Source organism: Schistocerca cancellata, chromosome 7, assembly GCF_023864275.1.
Source record: "Schistocerca cancellata isolate TAMUIC-IGC-003103 chromosome 7, iqSchCanc2.1, whole genome shotgun sequence".
In the NCBI taxonomy this organism is placed as follows: domain Eukaryota; kingdom Metazoa; phylum Arthropoda; class Insecta; order Orthoptera; family Acrididae; genus Schistocerca; species Schistocerca cancellata.
This window is the reverse complement of record NC_064632.1, coordinates 443,116,076-443,135,270: the sequence shown is the minus strand read 5'-3', so window position 1 is coordinate 443,135,270 and position 19,195 is coordinate 443,116,076. Positions and strand designations below refer to the sequence as shown.

Genomic DNA, 19,195 nt, shown 5'->3' with positions numbered 1-19,195 from the left:
AATACGCGAAATGTCTGTTACCAAAACAACCGATGTTTACCATTGCTAACACCTTGGGCATAGACAACCTCGGTCCTGTGTGGTGTTAGATGTGTTGCCGGCCCGCAGGGGCTACCTTGGCTATGGCGTAACACCCATCATTCACGTCAGGCTATAAACAAATTGTTTATCACCTGACATGAATGATGGGATTCAGTGTTTACGCCTCCTCTAGCAACGAACCTACCTAAACTGCGAGCTTGCGTCGATGGTGCTTTTGGACAGATTGATAGGGACAGGCTGCGCCTAACTTGGAAGAACATGTTTATCGACTTCATATCTCCAGAATTAGTAGGGGGACACATGTGGAGCACTTTTAATATGTCAAAAAAAGCAAACGTTGTGAGTTTTTTATGTGGAAAACTTTGTGACACTATGTCAAATGATACAGCTGCTGAAAATCTGTGAAATCGCTTCAGCCATTTAGAATAACCCTGTAAATTCTTGCCAGAAATGTGACAGGTTAGACTCCTTGTCCGCAATTGTAATCTCTCTGGCCTCCCCCGACTGTCTAGAAGAGACTATGTGAAACTCATACATGTTTGAGAAGTTGTAATGAGCAGATGGAAATTACATTACTGCGAAAGCTCAATGATTATTGTGAACCAGTAGTTTGTGTGTAAAAATACAGAAGCCAAAACGAGAATGACCTTTTATTATTTAGTAAAGTTATCCATTCGACTTTTTATGGTTTTGGGATGTTCTAGATTTCTTTGTGTAGGAAAAACTCAATACATCAGTCGTAATCCGAAGAAGGCGAAGGATCCAATATAAAAACCAGCTGTAGCCCTGATTCTTCTTCTTCTTTTCTTTTTTATTTATTTCTACGGCAGTTTCAACCTGCTGCTACGGTACGTTCGGGTTGTATGGGACAAAGCACTTGCGGGTCGTACTGGACAAAATAGATACATCAAAACTTAAAATTTTTATCTTTTTTGCGAAGACAGAGAAATCAGCACACTAACGGGATGAAAACAATATGATAGAAGCAGTAGAAAAATTAAGGCTTCTTGAAATGACAATAAAGAAAGAGAGAGAGAAATCTTCAATTCCAATTAATACTAGATTTGGAACTTTAAAAGCGGTAATTATTTGTTTACTTATACAAAACAGGTACAGATTTGAAATTTTTCACGTCCTTCACAACAGTCATCAGCGTTGTGTACAAACCGTTGCCAGCGACGTGGAAGTCGTAGGACGCTCTTAACAGCCCACCTATGTTGGTAGTTCAAATGTACAATCTATTGCCGACGAGTCTCTGTAAGAGTTCTGAGTCTAATGCCATGAAATGCTTCCTTCAACTTAGGCGTCAAGTCGAAGTCACAAGGGCTCAAGTCCGGTGAGTGTACTTGGTGGTACAGCACTTCCCAGACCAACCAATCCAACAAATTACTCAGTACCTAAGCTATATGAGCCCGAGCATTCCCTGCAAAATGCTGGTGACTACTGTGCAGGACAGTAAAAGTTTGAAACGTGACTCTTTTCTGTAAGCTGCATATAAGTAGTTGTCACTACTAAAGTACCAATCCCCGTATATTATGAAAAATGAAGAGCATGATACGCATTTTAAGAAATAAGGTTTTTTTCTATGAACTTCTAGTGAAGAACAGGAAACAGAACTGTACGATCACGTTAAAAATTTAGGAAGCTGTGTTACACTGAGGTGACAAAAGTAATTGGGTACCTCCTAATACTGTGCCGGGCTCTTTTTACCCGGCGTTGTGCAGCAGTTCGATGTAGCTTGGACTCAACAAGTCGTTGGAAGTCCCCAGCAGAAATATTAAGCCACGCTGTCTCTATAATCGTCCGTAACTGCGAAAGGGTTGTCGGTGCAGGACGTTGTGTACAAAATGAACTCCTGATTATGTATTATAAATATGCGATGGGAATCATGTCGGACGATCTGGGTGACCAAATCATTGAATGACAGAATGGTCTTCAAACTAATCGCGAACAACTGTGGCACGGTGACATATGTGAGAATATGACGTCCATATATGACTGCAAATGATATCCAAATATCCGAACATAAAAATATCCAATGATCGGTTCAGTTGGACCAGAGGACACAGTCCATTGCATGTAATCACAGCCCACACCTTTAAGGAGCCGCCACCAGCTTGCACAGTGCCTTGTTGACAACTTCGGTCCATGGCTTCGTGGGGTCGGCGCCACACTCGAACGCTACCGTAAGCTCTTACCAACTGAAATCGAGGCTTATCTGACCAGGCCACTGTTTTTCAGTCGTTTAGGGTCTAACCGATACGGTCACGAGCCCAGGAGAGACGCTGCAGGCTATGTCGTGCTGTTGGCGAACGCATTCGCGTCGGATGTCTGCTGCCATAGCCCATTAACGCCAAATTTCGCCGCACTGCCCTAATGGATAGGTTCGTCTTGCACCCCACACTGATTTCTGCTGGTATTTCAAGAAATGTTGCTTGTCTGTTAGCACAGATAACTCTACGTAAACACCGCTGTTCTCGATCGTGAAGTGGAGGTCATGCATAACTGCGTTGTCCACGTCGAGAGCTAATGAATAAAATTTGGTTTTCTCGGGGCACTCTTGACACTGTGGAACTCGGAATGTTGAATACCTCAACGATTTCTGAAGAATACTCAGTATTGTAGAACACTCAGTATAATGTCGTTTTTTGGAAACTGAACTACACTTCTCGAAATATCACTATATACACACAAAGAAAACAAATAACATGTAGACGACTATTCATCAAGAGCGTCGGTGATGTCCGTCGGAGCTGGTCCTAGCTCGGCGAGTAACTGGCTGCACTGCTTCTTTTTTTTTTATTTTCCTTTACTGAATTTCAATTCCCGCCCCGAAGGGGGCGGGCTGGCAGCAGCTTAGTACGCTGCTCTACAGCCTACGGAAGAAGAAAAGAAACAAGAAAAACAGGCGATAAAACGGTGACTTAAAGTGTAGAATGGCGGAGCTGTACTGCTGCTGCGCTGGCCTTATAAAGCCGGCGGAGGTCGGCGGAGTACTAACTTTCCCTGTGTCTGTGAGGTGACCTCTGCAGAGAAAGGTTATCATTAGTCTCTAGCAAGTTCTGTTTATTTTGAATAATTATTATCCTCCTGGTTGCGCCTGTAAGTTCTTGTGTATGTTATATGGTACACAGGGGTGTCTTGAGTGCAGTCTGCGTGGCAGGGGCCGTCTGTGGCAGACGTAACAATTTCCAAATGAAATGTCTCGTGCTTCTATCTCCAACTACCAATCCACGGTCAAGGCCTGTTAACTTCCGTCGTGCGGCCATCGTCGAAATCCTTTTCAGATGAATGACGTGAATACAAACGACGGCTCCGCCCGCGCGCTGCCCTTTGATTCGCGATGCCAACGCCATCTGTGTACGTGGATATCGCTATCCCATGACTTCTGTCCCTTCGGTTTATGCCTTTTAGTTAAGACGAGCTCTTATAATTAGTGCGCAAATATGTCGAACTGAAAATAAAGCATAGTTTCAATAAGGCAAAAATGAAAGCGAGGATAAAAACTTTCACTGTGATTTTATGAAAAAAAGGCTGAAAGAATGAAGGCTCCCGACAGCCGAATCCACGAGTCTGCGTGAACAGCAGGCTAAGCAAAGAAGAATTAGACATATTCTTTGACAAACTATGTCAACTGATCGGCAAGTAGGTAACAGTTTTCGATCGAGTTACAACGTTTCTACAACAAAAATTACCTTTACACGAATTTTAATTTGGGCTCGATGCAACCATCCGAAAATTAAAACGATTAAGTTACAAAAGATGGAAAAATATTAAAAATCGGCTAAGATATATTCTTGTGGCTTCGAGTTTCATAATTCTACTAAATATTGTATCATAACATTGTTTAATGTGAGTTTTTTTCAATACCACCATAATTAAATATTCTAATTTCGGAATACTTAGTGTCGCACCTTCCTCCAACGAAAATATCCACATGACAAGAATGAAACACCGTTGACTTTGTATGTTTTAGGTCCTCGAATCTAGCAGCAGAAATTACTGTAGTTCCATTTGAAGAGCGAATTTGATGCCGATATCTGTGTAATTAACATAGCTATGAAAAGAGGCTACAAGTCATTTAGTGAGGACTTGTTTTTAACACACTTTGGTGAAAACTTAATTACAATGTCTTAAACGGTTCGAGAAACATATGAAGCGGAAAAAAAATTCTCACCAGGGAGGGGCTATGCAAATTGGTCACAAATTTTTGTTCATACAGGTACCGACGCAAAATGCTAAATTGTAAATTTTGGCGACCGATGGATGAATGAATGACACTGCAGCGCAATTGCACCGTGCAACTGGTGAGAATAATAAACAGGGGACGTGTCGATACCAGGGCATAAATTCTTCGCGAAGTACATTCCGTGTACTGAGTTGGACTATAACTATGCCTCGCAGAGAGGCGCGTGAATAATGTACACAGATATGGTTCCGTAAACTTTCCCGGTGTAATAAATGGTTGTATTCATGTCGGGTCTCCAGCCGGAACATATCGTCATCTGGACACTATATTTCGGCGGTCCACCTGGCCGCCATCTTCAGCTGAGCAGGCCGTCGCACTGTCTCGCCGGAACTGGAATCAAAAACGCCGCGGCGGCTCCTTCAAGCACCGGCCGCGGGTCCACCGCACGTGCGACAGCGTCATAATTTACACAACATAAAATGAAAGTGTGGATTAAAATCTATTAGTATTTCACAAAGAACAACGATTCTGAACGTTGGTCAGCAGGCTGAGACTACACAAGCGTGCAAATGAGATAAATACTATTTTTTAGAGATGTCTCCACGTACATCTGGGTAGAAAGTTAGGCGTTCTTTTTATTTTCCTAATGAAAGGTCTTTCCATTGCTGCATTCTTTTAATCAACTGCCCGCGGTTTGCTGATTCTACGTGCGGATTCACGGACCGTATCAGATTTGTTACTAACAGCTGATTCTGTCAGCCTGTAAATGTACGCCTTTGCCTAGCTAAAATGTTACCAGTCATGCGGCAAGTCCATCTACGTGGAAAGACACTCAGCCGAGCATCCGAATTTGTATGGTGTGTTAATCATAGCTTGTGAGTTCTAAAAATCCCTGACATTTTCGGGACTCGGTTTTCGTGATACTTTATTCTCCGAAAAAAATTTGAATATTGGTAAATGTAAAAATTTAAAAGCTTTTCTAAAAAGAAATGGTGGGGGTCATGACCCCGCGACTCACCTGCCTCTTTAGCTTCGCGCCTAGCTCGCGGCTGCAGTGCAGCATCACTAGAGAAGGCATTCAAGGTACAACGCGAGAGTCAGAGTTCACAGACATTCTTGAGGTCATTTGTAAGCTAAGTATAGCTGTGTTCGTTGAAGAGAATATGGCGATAGAATCAAAACAGTAGTGCGTGCGAGTGGAGAATAGTTGATGTAACGAGATGCAAAGAGATTAGCACACAAGCGCGATAGGTTCGGCAAGAGAAAGGATATGTATGCGTGACAGGAATGAAAAGATAGCGATTAAGTGTTTCATGTGGGGTAGAGCAGGCCACGTTATACGAGATTCTCACTCCGGTAAGAGGGTGAGGAAGACGGGGCAACTGTGGTGGGAAATGGGTGCGACAGTATACGAGTTCCATTTAGGAGAGCCGATAATGACCTAGCCTTGTTGCACAATTGTAGGGTAACGGTAGGACTGTGAGTAATGAGCTGGTAGAAGAGCAGCATGATCAGGCGCGGAGGCCCGTGCACACAGTCGAAGGTTGTCACATGTTTCAAATGAAAAACGAGCTTGTCATTATGCCAAAGACCGTATGTAATGTGGATGGCTGTCACTAATAAAGAGCAAACTTCCGGGAAACTAAGCAAGAGCTTGAGAAAGGAGTCGCGTAACGCCTTGCTTTGCAAAATATTGACAATCGACTGCAAAAGAAAAAAAAACGAATTTCTTAGATCCAGAGTGCCAGGAAACCGATGAAACCAAACTGAACATCACCTAACAGATCCGTCCTTCTCTACATTATTCTTATCAGTAACTTTGATGTTTGAGCTGTTAAGCTGATAGTGCAGTAATTCCCAGAATTGTTGGCTGTTCCTGTCTTCGGAATTGTGTGGATGATATTTTTCCTTAAGTCTGATGGTATTTGGCCAGTCTCATTCGTTCTACGCAACAATGTGAATAGTCATTTTGTTGCCACTTGCCCGGTGATTTTAGAAATTCTTAAGGAATATCCATAGGAGGAAGCAATACATTGGTTATATTTCTAGGCACATACTGTCCCATCCAGCGAGCGTAAAATGCAAAATTTACCGCTAGTTCCCGCATCGCGCGCCATTGGGCCCTTATTGCTAAGCATGCTCTTTAAGTCTATACCCGGGGACGCAAAGGCCCTTCGGGCACTCTTGATACGCACCCGCCTCCTTAACATTTATTTGTTTATCGACTGGAGACTTCCACACAAGATATCGGAACATTATTTGCGTCCATCTCTCCAGGCGCTGTCGTAAGCCACCTGCTGACTTGACCACTCCCCCTGCTGCCATCACTCAGGCGTTGCATCGGCGACTTCGCTGGAATTACTTATGAATCGCCTATAGTATCCGAGAGTTTCTAGGAAAGCCCTCAGCTGCCTTGTCCGTGACTGCTATTTTATCACTTCGACTTTATTTGGGCCTCGCCTTAAGTCCTTAGTGAAAATGACAGGGCCCAAGTAGGATTTCTTTCCACAGAAATTCACATTTGTTGACCTGCAATCTAAGCCTCTCAAACACTGCCGTTAGCCAAATACTGTGTTCCTCCAAGAAGTACCCGAAGAAACCATGCCATCGAGGAAATTGAACAGTTTGGCAATTGATACTCTTGTCAAAACTGAGTTTATAAGATTCGAAAAGTATGTGGACCGGGGTTTTAGTCTTACGTAAACCTGTAGGTTTTTATGCTCATTCTCACTGAACGTAAAAGCTTCTAGGCTGTTAGATCCACAGCTGGCCTGGTTCGCCGGGCGGTTCTAGGCGCTACAGTCTGGAACCGCGCGACCGCAACGGTCGCAGGTTCGAATCCTGCCTCGGGCATGGATGTGTGTGATGTCCTTAGGTTAGTTAGGTTTAAGTAGTTCTAAGTTCTAGGGGACTGATAACCTCAGAAGTCAAGTCCCATAGTGCTCAGAGCCATTTGAACCCATTTGTTAGATCCACGTCACATTTCTTCAATACGATCGAGGTTTTGACCTCTCTGCTGGGATCTTCTTCTGGATCTTTGACGTCCACAGTTGACTGAACAACAGTATTTCTTTTACACGATCGACATTTCGACCCCTGTGCTGGGATCTTCTTAAAGATCTTGCGACGTCCACGGTTGACTTAACAGTCAGTGCACCGTTGACACCACAAGATCCTGAAGAAGATCCCAGAACAGGGGTCGAAACGTCGATTGTATAGAAGAAATATTATGCAGTCTAAAAATCCAGAAGATTGTATCTTCAGCGTTTTAAAGTCATTGGCATACTTCATATTCGTAATGCCCATATAGTGTACTGAAAACCATTTTTTTCGATCTTGTTCGTCTAATAGGACCTGGTAGCAGCCTTTTGCTAAATCGAATGTCGAGAAATGTTTGGTCCTTCCTAGATCATCAGTCGTCTTGTTGGTGGATAGACAGAATACAGGAGATTTCTTTTAGGCGCCAGTAGTCAGTGACTACATGCCTGTGTAAGATAACTTATCTCCAGGCAAGTGAAAAACAGCACTATACATTGTAAGAGGCTCGGTAACAACGGCTTTTTCTTCTGCATTTAAATGACTTGTATGGATATTTTTCCTCAGTGTAATTATTCGCACTTTTAGCTGTTGTTTGATCTTGCTTATGTCCAGTCTGAAAGACCCCTGCTTCGGTACTGTTTCCGCCGTCAGTGCTAGAAATCCTACAAATATATTCTCAACCTTCGTGTTCAGTACGTTAGTTATACATGATCTCCTGTTTTGGAATGGTAGCTTCTCTCATTCTCGTTCTCATCCAGCACACTCGTTCCTGTTTTAGTTTCTCTTACCAACCTGCTTTTCTCGTAGGCCAAGGGTTTACTTCCTCTCCCTACTCGCCTTCGGGTTTCTACATGCCTTTCGTTTCTCGTCCAAGCCTTGTGTAAAAGAGCTGCCCTTGCCTTGTGTTAAAAAGCTGCAGCTTTCCTGCACACGTACTGTGAAGAGCTCGCACGCTTGTTCCATTTTCATCCCGATCCGTTCCCCACGGATTCACAGACTTTCGGTCGCTTAGTTAATAACGACCAAGTTTTTTTTTCAAAGAAATCTATAGCTATCAGTCCATCGAACGGAAGATCCACATTTTTCTGCTACCTGGATTGATGCCTCAGTCACAATACGCTTTTCGTTCGCAGTTTGATGATTATTCCCTCCGTCTTTGCAAAAGTACAAGCAACTCCCTGAACCCTAATACCTTCCGCCAGATTATGCAGGGTGGAGCTGAGGAAGCGCATGTTTTTCACTGCTGATAAACTGAAATCTGGTTTTATTTTAAAAAATCTTGCATTTAGTAATAGTACTTATATTGCAGGTATGAAATCTACATACCTTAATTAGGTTTGGGAAATATTGGCATTGAGATGACGTCCTTCTTGGCGGATACCTATTTGGATCCCCTCCTGGAAGTTACACACAGCTCTTTCCAACATTTCATTCGGCACAGCTTCTGTTTCCTGACGAAGGGAAATAAGTCATCGATTGTGCGGGGCTTGTTCTTGATTTCAAGTATCCCCATAAAAAGAAGTCGCAGATCGATCAATCGGGAGAGCGTGGCGACCAAGGAACATCACCAAATCGTGAAATGTGTTTAGGGACCGTCTGTCGAACCACTTCTATCGATGCTCTCGACGCTTGAGCTGTGCCACCATCCAGCTGAAACCACATTTCTTTCATGTTCACCTGGAGCCTTTCAAGTTCTGGACGAAGAAAATTGTTTAACATTTTGACTTAGCTCACGCTTGTCGCAGTATCTGCTGCTCCTTCCTCTTCAAAAAAGTAAGGCCCAACATTCCCTATCTTGGAGATAACACACCACACTGTTACTTTTGAGTTGTGGAGAGGTTTTTGGTGTAGGTCCTCCGATGCTCATTACTGACAGTTTTGTACACTAACACATCTATCCAGATGAAAATGAGCTTCATCAGTCTTGAATACTGGGACATCTGCTGCTTCCGTAATAATAGCTTCCATTATGCCACAAAATTCTCTGCGCTGCATAAAATCCGTTTCACTTAGCTACTAGAGGACCAGTATTTTGTACGAGAGAAATTTGAGATCATTATGTAAGATGCAGTGAAGCGAACGACTTGACAGTGATACAACCAAAATACACGAACATTAACAACACAAAATGAGAAAGAAACAGAAAACAAAAGATAATACACGACCACAAATCACACATAGAATACCAAACATTTTTTAAAAAAAAGCAAGGGATAATAATAGCCCACCAAACCCACATTTAAATTCAAAAATAATTCCCAAAAACACCAGGAAAACCTTATCTGTATCATAAATCAGGGATGTACCAAGTGAAGTGCAATAAATTTGATGGAAGGTACATAGATCAACCCAGAAGGACATTTGACACCAGATACAAATACATGTAAGAGCTTGTAGGTATAGGACAAATCATTCAACCTTTGCACAATACTTACATAGCAACAACATAAAATTACCACCAGAGACACAGACATGAAAATCATCAGGATAAACAACAAGAAAAACTCTTCCTCATCTTACAAGAAAACTACCACACTCGAGAAACCATAATAGAAAAGAAACATCTCATAAATGATCAGACCAATCTGGCCAACTGCACACTCTGTAAACTGACTGATCACTTAATACAACGTTATACTCATATAACCATAGGCTCCCAGCTTCTTTCCTATAATCTTCTTTCCCATAATCACCAAATTACCCCACATCCTTTAAAAATCTAACCACAACTAGCAATCACCCCCTCCTCATTCCCTCTTACATCTTTGCTAAATATACAAGATATTTTAACTATTGTACACTAACTATTATGTATATATATATATATATATATATATATATATATATATACCTTCCTCACCTCTCTTTCTCTCTCTCTCTCGCTCTCGCTCTCGCTCTCTCTCCCTGTCCCCATCCCCCCGCTCCCTCCACACCTCCCACACACACGAATTATAAAATAGACAAGGGACTATATATTTTCACAGGCTGACAATGCTCACAACCTGCACAAAACAAACGATCAGAGATAAACATTGAAATACTGTGGTGAGTGAAAACACAAATAACTCCAATCTCCATAAGTGAGAAAAATGCAGAAAGGCAAAAACTGCCAAGCGCATATATGAAACGAAGTTTTTCGACATCAACCTCTGCTAACAAAGAGGGAAGAAGCAGTGGTTTGGAGAACTTGCAAACAGGAATCAGAAACATCTTAATTAAAGTGCATACCTACTTTATAAACAAATATACTGTTTCTACTATAAAAAATGTACAAACATGTGTATCCAATTTGCAGAATAAACTCAGAAAAATGCTTTATAAATAATAGCGAAACGCTTCTGGTGTAAAACTCTGTTTAATTAAGTTGAAGTAAGCTTAAGACGGAGAAACCAATAACTTATGCTAAAAATATCTTCTCCTCCTTTCATTTGGCAATCGTAGGACCAGTAGTGCTCAAAACTGCCCTCTATGGACTGAAATAGTAATGTTCAGAAAAAACAGAACTCCATGAACGACTAGAGATAAGACGTTCATCTTCACAGGACATGTACTGTACATTAGTATGTTCTGGAGAAATGATTAGGATTTCAACCAAGTCGGGCTGCGGGTTCAAGGACAACATCGATATCGCGGCGCAATACCACCTACCCGTAAAATACGCTTGTTGCCCCTTTTGTCGCTATAAACCGAAGGTAAAGGGGCAGTGTGACTTGAGCAGACGTATGCACGAACCATACCGTCAGATCAGTGAGTTTGAAACAGGGCGCATTATTGGCTTTGTAGATTGTGATGCATCGATCAATGGAATTGCTACTCGTCAATTCAATGGGTGTATTTCAAAATGGTTCACGAAATTCCGTAGGACACGACAAGATCGGTCAGGTCGCAGCATCGAGACCATCCTCCGAGATGATCGACACTTCATCGAAAAGGTATTGCACGACAGAGCTGCGTCTTCCTCGGCTCTGGCGCAACAGTGGAACAGTCGAACACATCGTCCGTCGCCGTTTACTGTGGCGTGGGTCACGTGAGCGTCGTCTACTTCTCTGCCTACCTTTGACGAATGTGCAGTAACATGCTCGACGGCCATGGCGTATGGAACGACGTCGCTGGGGACAGAAATGACATGCACGACCACATTTTGCTGCGTGAACACGTGTCACAGGATGTCAGCCTTTTGCCCTGGCCCGACAGACCACCAGATTTGCCGCCAATCGAAAATGTGTGGGATATGGCGAAACGACGCTTGCAGCTCTGTGACCCAATGGCAGCCAACAAAGATGAACTTAGTAACCAGGTGAATGCAGCGTGGACGGCTATACCACAGGTTGCAATTCGCGTCTTATATGCGTCGATGCCAGTGTCCATGACGGACCCTGTGCCCACCAGGCAACAGGACACATGCTATACTGAGGTGAGTGAAATGCAAATCATTTCTGCAGAACATCCTAATGTACATGTCCTGTGAATGTGAACGACCTATCTCGAGCCGTTCAAGGTGTTCTGTTTTTTCTCAACATGAGTGTAATTCATGTACAAAAATGTTCCTGAGTTTCATGTCATTAAAAACTTTAAAGTAAACTTTGCACATTGAAAAGAACCTTTTCTTTCTCTTATTTGACGATTGTTAAGGAGTTTCTACTGTGCCAGGCCAAATACAGTGCCACAATGAAGTTTCTCTATAGTGTCTAGTTCACTGCTGTCAGTGTGCTGAGTGCCCCCAAGCTGATGGTTGGCCGGCCGCTGTGGCCCAGCAGTTGTAGGCGCTTCAGTCCGGAACCGCGCGCCTGCTACAGTCGCAGGTTCGAATCCTGCCTCGGGCATGGATGTGTGTGATGTCCTTAGGTTAGTTAGGTTTAAGTAATTCTAAGTCTAGGGTGCTGATGACCTCAGAGTCAAGTCCCATAGTGCTCAGAGCCAGTTGAGCTGATGTTTGGTGTACTGTCTTGCTTTCTACAGAGAGAGAGAAAGAGAGAGAGAGAGAGAGAGAGAGAGAGAGAGGTCGCTTTTCAGCGCTGTAGGTATTGTATCAATTTGGTTTCCTAAAAAAACTTTTACATATCCGCACTAGTCTGGTATTTGGTTAATTATGAGAATGAGTTTTCAGTTCCGAATTCGATGCGTCACTCTGAACCTTAAAAAGTGGATTGTTGCACAGCTGTTTTATTGTAACTAACTTCTTAAGAATTTTGATGTGTCGAAATATGAATCTTAAGCCATTTGAAGTTAAAAACAATTGTAGGTTAATTCTTTTGTAACAGATCTGAAGGTGGACAGCTGGAAGGAAACCTGTCATAAGGAAATCGATCTGGAGACTGAGTTTGGACATTTTCATATAAGTAACAGTCACGACATTGCCTGAAGATGAATATGTCTAGCTTGAATTTTCAGTGAGGTAACAGAAGTCATGGGATAGCGATATCCACATTTACAGATAAGGGAGTATCGTATACATAATGTATAAAAGGGCTGTGCACTGGCGGAACTGTCATATGTACTAAGGCGATTCATGTGCAAGAATGTCCAACGTGAATGTGGCCACACGTCTGGAACTAACATATTTTCAACACGGAATGGTAGTTAGAGATAGCCTCGTGGGACATTTCATTTCGTAAATCATTAGGGAATTCAATATTCCAAGTTCCACAGTGGCAAGAGTGTGCCGAAAACACCAAATTTCAGGCGTTACCTCTCACCTCGGACAACGGACATCGGATTGGTCGACAGCCTTTACTTAAAGACCGAGAGCAGTGATGTTTGCGTAGTGATGTTTGCGTAGAGTTGTTCAAATGGCTCTGAGCACTATGGGACTCAACTTCCGAGGGCATTAGTCCCCTAGAACTTAGAACTACTTAAACCTAAGTAACCTAAGGACATCACACACATCCATGCCCGAGGCAGGATTCGAACCTGCGACCGTAGCGGCCTCGCGGTTCCAGACTGCAGCGCATAGAACCGCACGGCCACCGTAGAGTTGTCAGTGCTAACAGAGAAGCAACAGCGCGTGAAATAACCGTAGAAATCTATGTGGGACGTACGACGAAAGTATCCTTTAAGATAGTGCGGCGAAATCTGGCGTTAATGGGCTGTGGCAGCAGACGACTAGCGTGCCTTTGCTAGCACCACGACATTGGTTCAAATGGCTCTGAGCACTATGCGACTTAACTTCTGAGGTCATCAGTCGCCTAGAACTTAGAACTAATTAAACCTAACTAACCTAAGGACATCACACACATCCATACCCGAGGCAGGATTCGAACCTGCGACCGTAGCGGTCGCTCGGCTCCAGACTGTAGCGCCTAGAACCGCACGGCCACTCCGGCCGGCAGCACGACATTGACTGAAGCGCTTCTCCTGGGCTCGTGGCGACATCGGTTGGACCCTATACGACTGGAAATCCGTGTCCTGGTTGTATGAGTCCCGATTTCGGTTTGTAAGTGGTGATGGTAGTCAGAGTACGGAGCAGACCCCACGAATCCATGGACCGAAGTTACCAACAAGGCGCTGTGCAAGCTCTGGTGGTTCCGTAATGGGCTGTGTTTACATGGAATGAACCAATCATTGACTGGAAACGGTTATGTTCGGTTACTTGATGTGTAGCCATTCGACAACTTCATGTTCCCAAACAACGATCTCATATGAAACTTCCTGGTAGATTAAAAACTGTGTGCCGGACCGAGACTCGAACTCGGGACCTTTGCCTTTCGCGGGCAAGTGCTCTACCAACTGAGCTACCCAAGCAAGACTCACGCCCCGTCCTCAGAGCTTTACTTCTGCCAGTATCTCGTCTCCTACCTTTCCAACTTTACGGAAGTTGGCTAAGCCATGTCTCCGCAATATCCTTTCTTTCAGGAGTGCTAGTTCTGCAAGGTTCGCAGGAGAGCTTCTGTAAAGTTTGGAAGGTAGGAGACGAGGTACTGGCAGAAGTAAAGCTGTGAGGACGGGGCGTGAGTCGTGCTTGGGTAGCTCAGTTGGTAGAACCCTTGCCCGCGAAAGGCAAAAGTCCCGAGTTCGAGTCTCGGTCCGGCACACAGTTTTAATCTGCCAGGAAATTTCATATCAGCGCACACTCCGCTGCAGAGTGAAAATCTCATTCTGGGAACGATGTCATATCGTCAGACTACAATTGTCCGGACTGGTTTGTAGAACATTCTAGACAATTCGAGCGAACGATTTGGCCTCCTTATAGCATGACATGAATGCTATCGAACATTTGCAGGACATAATTTAGAGGTCAGGCCGTGCACAAATACTGCACCAACAACATTTTCGGAAGTATGGATGACTATAGAGGCAGTATGGTTCAATATTTCTGCACGGAGCTTCCAACAACTCGTTGAGTCCATGCCATGTCGAGTTGCTGCAGTATCCAGGGAAAAAGGAGGTCCGACACGATATTGGGAGGCATCCGATGACTTTTGTCCCCTAAGGGTATTTTTGTAACATTTAAAGAATTAGGCCATAGACTGGACGAGGGCACGAACCTGTAAGAGCGCGAGCGTGAGGTGGACGGCGAGGGCGGCCAGGAAGCAGGGCAGGGCGGGCAGCTGGTGCGTCTCCTCCAGCGTCCAGACGCCGACCCAGGTGGTGACCACCAGCGGCGCGATCACCATCGACGCCAGCAGCGCGTCCGCCACCGCCAGCAGGCGCCCCGGCAGCCGCCCCCGCCGCCGCTGGAGCTGCAGGTACTCCGCCGGCACCTGTCCCTGCCCCTGTCCCTGCCCCTGCCCCTGCTCCTGCCACAGGGGCTGCGCAGCCGGGTCGTCGCAGGAGGCGCTCCACTTCTCGTCGGCAGCCGCCGCTGGCTGGTGCTCCTGCCACAGGGGCGCCGCCAGCACGTCCTGCGCAGACGTCTTCCGCTTGTCTCTGCTAGCAGCCGACGTGGGCCAAGCCTGCTGCTGCCGGCACAGAGGGTCGATCCCCACGGCCACACGCGTCTCCTTCCACATGTCGCTGGCCGGCACCGACATGGCTGTCCACACGCAGCCTAATATCACTGTAAACAAAACATCCTTAACCCACTCAGTACTCTATTCTGGAAGTCCTTACACTATTTCAGTCTACTTCGATAACTCTCTGCTAATACACTACTGGCCATTAAAATTGCTACACCACGAAGATGACGTGCTACAGACAGTGAAATTTAACGGACAGGAAGAAGGTGCTGTGATATGCAAATCATTAGCTTTTCAGAGCATTCACACAAGGTTGGCGCCGGTGGTGATACCTACAACGTGCTGACATCAGCACCAATTTCTCATAAACAAACAGCAGTTGACCGGTATTGCCTGGTGAAACGTTGTTGTGATGCCTCGTGTAAGGAGGAAAAATACGTAGCATCACGTTTCCCACTATGATAAAGGTCGGATTGTAGGCCATCGCAATTTATCGTATCCGTATCGCGAAGAGGGACGGAGAGACGAGTCATATACAATATGTACAACAACCAAGAGGGAATAATAAGAGTGGACGATCAAGAACGAAGTGCTCGTATTAAGAAGGGTGTAAGACAAGGCTGTAGCCTTTCGCCCCTACTCTTCAATCTGTACATCGAGGAAGCAATGATGGAAATAAAGAAAGGTTCAGGAGTGGAATTAAAATACAGGGTGGAAGGATATCAATGATACGATTCGCTGATGACATTGCTATCCTGAGTGAAAGTGAAGAAGAATTAAATGATCTGCTGAACGGAATGAACAGTCTAATGAGTACACAGTATGGTTTGAGAGTAAATCGGAGAAAGACGAAGGTAATGAGAAGCAGTAGAAATGAGAACAGCGAGAAACTTAACATCAGGATTGATGGTCACGAAGTCAATGAAGTTAAGGAATTCTGCTACCTAGGCAGTAAAATAACCAATGACGGACGGAGCAAGGAGGACATCAAAAGCAGACTCGCTATGGCAAAAAAGGCAGGATTCGAACCTGCGACCGTAGCGGTCGCGCGGTTTCAGACTGAAGCGCCTAGAACCGCTCGGCCACAACGGCCGTCAATAAAACAATCCTTTACGTTACTGGGCACCAGGAACAGGGAGGAATCAAACACCACAGAGGAAGTTAACAAATACCCTCTGGACAAGAGCACAAGAAAAAGAATATTTGCAAAAAGAGCTCGATAACGTAGCAACAGCAGCCACTTGTAGTGCATGGTCTCCAGATACTGGCGATAACATAGTGAACGTACTGACCCAGGAGCCAGCCGATCTTATTCGTTTTCGTCTGACAAAAAAAGGATACGTTCAGTCGAATAAGAAATTCATTCGAGAAGACGGATTGAAGCCTGCAGGACAGAAAAGTCAATCGTCGACGAATCCAGAGCTAATGATGCCGTCCACAAGAGACCAGCCTGTGAAGTAAGGTGTCAGTGTGATGATGATATTCGTCACACTGATCAGCCGGGCGAAGGCCTATACCAAAAAGACAGTCGTCAGTCTATATCAAACTATGAATGACCCTAAACAATAACAAAGAGACCACCATCGGTAATATAGGAAGACTAGGATGAACCAGACAGTTTTCCAGGTTGTTGACGGGGAAGCTGTTTCAACGGGGGAGGCAAAATACCTGACCCCAGCGTGATAATAAGACTCCGGTAGTGAGGTGCGTCTTTGAAAAGATATCAGCACCCAAGAAACTAACAAAAGTTATAAAAAACCGCTGATATGTCGCAGTTTAGGGTTGGTCCACCAAATATTGACATGAGGAGTCAGATTGATCGGCAGCAGACAGAAAATAAACGAGATGTAATAGAATGCGGTGTCTGTGTACATGTTAAAACATTGCATCGTACAAACAAAATGGACGTCTTCGCTTTAATATCGGGGAAACGTAATTCTCCGAGCTTGCGGGGCCTGGCCACAAGTTCATACTGAACTTAGAAGATGTGTCGTCGCCAGAAGAATCGATCAGATAATTATTTGAGTTTGCAGGCCATCGTCGCGGAAAGCGGGAATATCTGTGCAGTATAATACGCTTACTGATAATATTGGTATCCAAACACCGCACTTTGTGAAGGAGCCTAAGGGAATAACGTTCGTGTTCGAGAATCGCTCCCTGAACATGAATCGGAACCTCCATTTTGGTCTCATTGCGATCCACTACGATCCCTGTGTGCCGACCGACAACCGTCACCCAAGGTATTACCACTTGGTTAAAGTCCCGCTACTTCAGAAATGTGCATTTGTGATCGTTAATGCGGGCACCAGCAATACGATAAAGGGAATCCAAGGTCATCATTGAACCCAGAAATGTCGTTAGCATTTCGTACTAAAACCATAACCTAAAATCGTTCCCCTAATATAGTCTAGCCACGTAGTTGCACGGCAATACGTCGCCGAAACAAGGGTTCTAAGAACGAGGCAAAGAGTAAATATGCATAAGGGCTTCCTTGGGATAGAACCCTTCTGATCAAAATCCAGGGGATAAAGTGATCGTTTACAACTGCTGAAATATGGATACCAGTGAAAAGTTTGGCTAGGACTTGCCAAGTGTCGTGAGTAATACCCAAAGCGGTTAACACACTGTGAATGAGACGGTCAAATGCTTTGTGGAAGTCAGGAAAAAGCAAGACTCCAGAGATATTAGTGGCCGAAGGCATTGACCCGACATCTCCACATTCAATAACAGCAGTCAGTATCACGCATCCAGGCACACAACTTTGGTGGATGGTAATGATTTTATTGAGAACTAAGACAGAGGCGGGTATTTACAGCTTGAGCGACAATTTTGTAGGCGAAATTTAGGGCAGTAATCGGATGAAGAGAGTCAAGATTAGGTCGACCCTTGGTTTTTGGGATGATAACCATTTTACCTTCCTTGAAAGGAGCAGGAAGCGAGACACCCCGGATAAATTCACTGACCATTGGCGTTATTGTGTCACATATAAAAGACCAAAAATGAATATAAAATTCTTCATGAATACCATCCAACCCAGGTGAGTTGCATGACTGAAACCCGGTAACAACAACACGTTTATCGTCCTTGTGGAAATCACTCAAAAAATCGTCATTTAATTCAGAATGGCGATGCAATCCAGCAAACGGTAAAAGTCGTCAGGAAAATTTTCAACAGAAAAAATTAAATTGAAAATTTTACGGCGGGACGCTGAAATTCGACAATCGGCGCTACAATGCAAAAGCATTTCCTGCGCATCCGCATACCGATAAGATGGTGTAGTGAACTCAGTTGATTTCGTAAAATTGAACGTGGTCGAGATCTTGTCCGGAGTCCCTGCGTCTGATATTGCTTTAACTATAGAATTTGACTGTAATTCGCCGTGAATACAAAATCCGTAGGGAGCTTGAGCTTGCCTAGCGCAATCGTAAAGTTGACGTAATACGGAGTAATAAAATTCTTGAATCCGCTGGACGTCTATCGCCCTCACGACACTAGAACGCATGAGAGCTTTATGAACTTGGGTTTGGCATGCTGTGTCCACCATTCCACAACAGACGAGTACCGTTCTTTAACACGAGAGCAACACGTCCATACTTCCTCAATGATAACACCAAAGCAATGGTCTTTTAGATAGGCTATACTGAGCATTCAGGAAAGACGATGAAATTTTACCGGTTGCTGCACGTAATGTGACGGCTTTGGCATAATTATCAGTAAAACAGGCGTGTATTAGGTCAACGTCCTAAAGGTTCTCGCACAAGAAATCGGAAAGGTAAAATCGATCAAGCCTATACTGCTACAGGTGGCAGTAAAATAAGTGTATCGGACAAGAAAGGTCAGAGCCTGAAGGGGCATAGAGAGGAAGTGAAATTACAATAGGTGCATCCCATCTTCGAGAGCTTCGAATCTCGTAATGAATTCATTCCCTATAACACAAGGCAGTTCCCGTAGAAAGTTCGGAAGCCACATTAAAAAAGGAATTGAAAATTGGTCAAATAATACTTCCTGTAAAAACATAACGTCTGAATCA

The 19,195-nt window shown here is 44.2% G+C and overlaps 1 protein-coding gene across 1 annotated transcript in view; it reads right to left on the bottom strand.

Annotated features, from left to right (window-relative positions):
* Positions 1-14,970, bottom strand: part of LOC126092820 (uncharacterized) — a gene marked incomplete at its 5' end in the record, with an annotated part of 410,598 nt that extends 395,628 nt beyond the window's left edge. The window contains one exon of the mRNA XM_049908549.1: positions 14,755-14,970. Coding sequence (XP_049764506.1) covers positions 14,755-14,970 — 216 coding nt within the window. The remainder of the gene's footprint in view (positions 1-14,754) is intronic.
* Between the last annotated feature and the right edge of the window lie 4,225 nt (positions 14,971-19,195).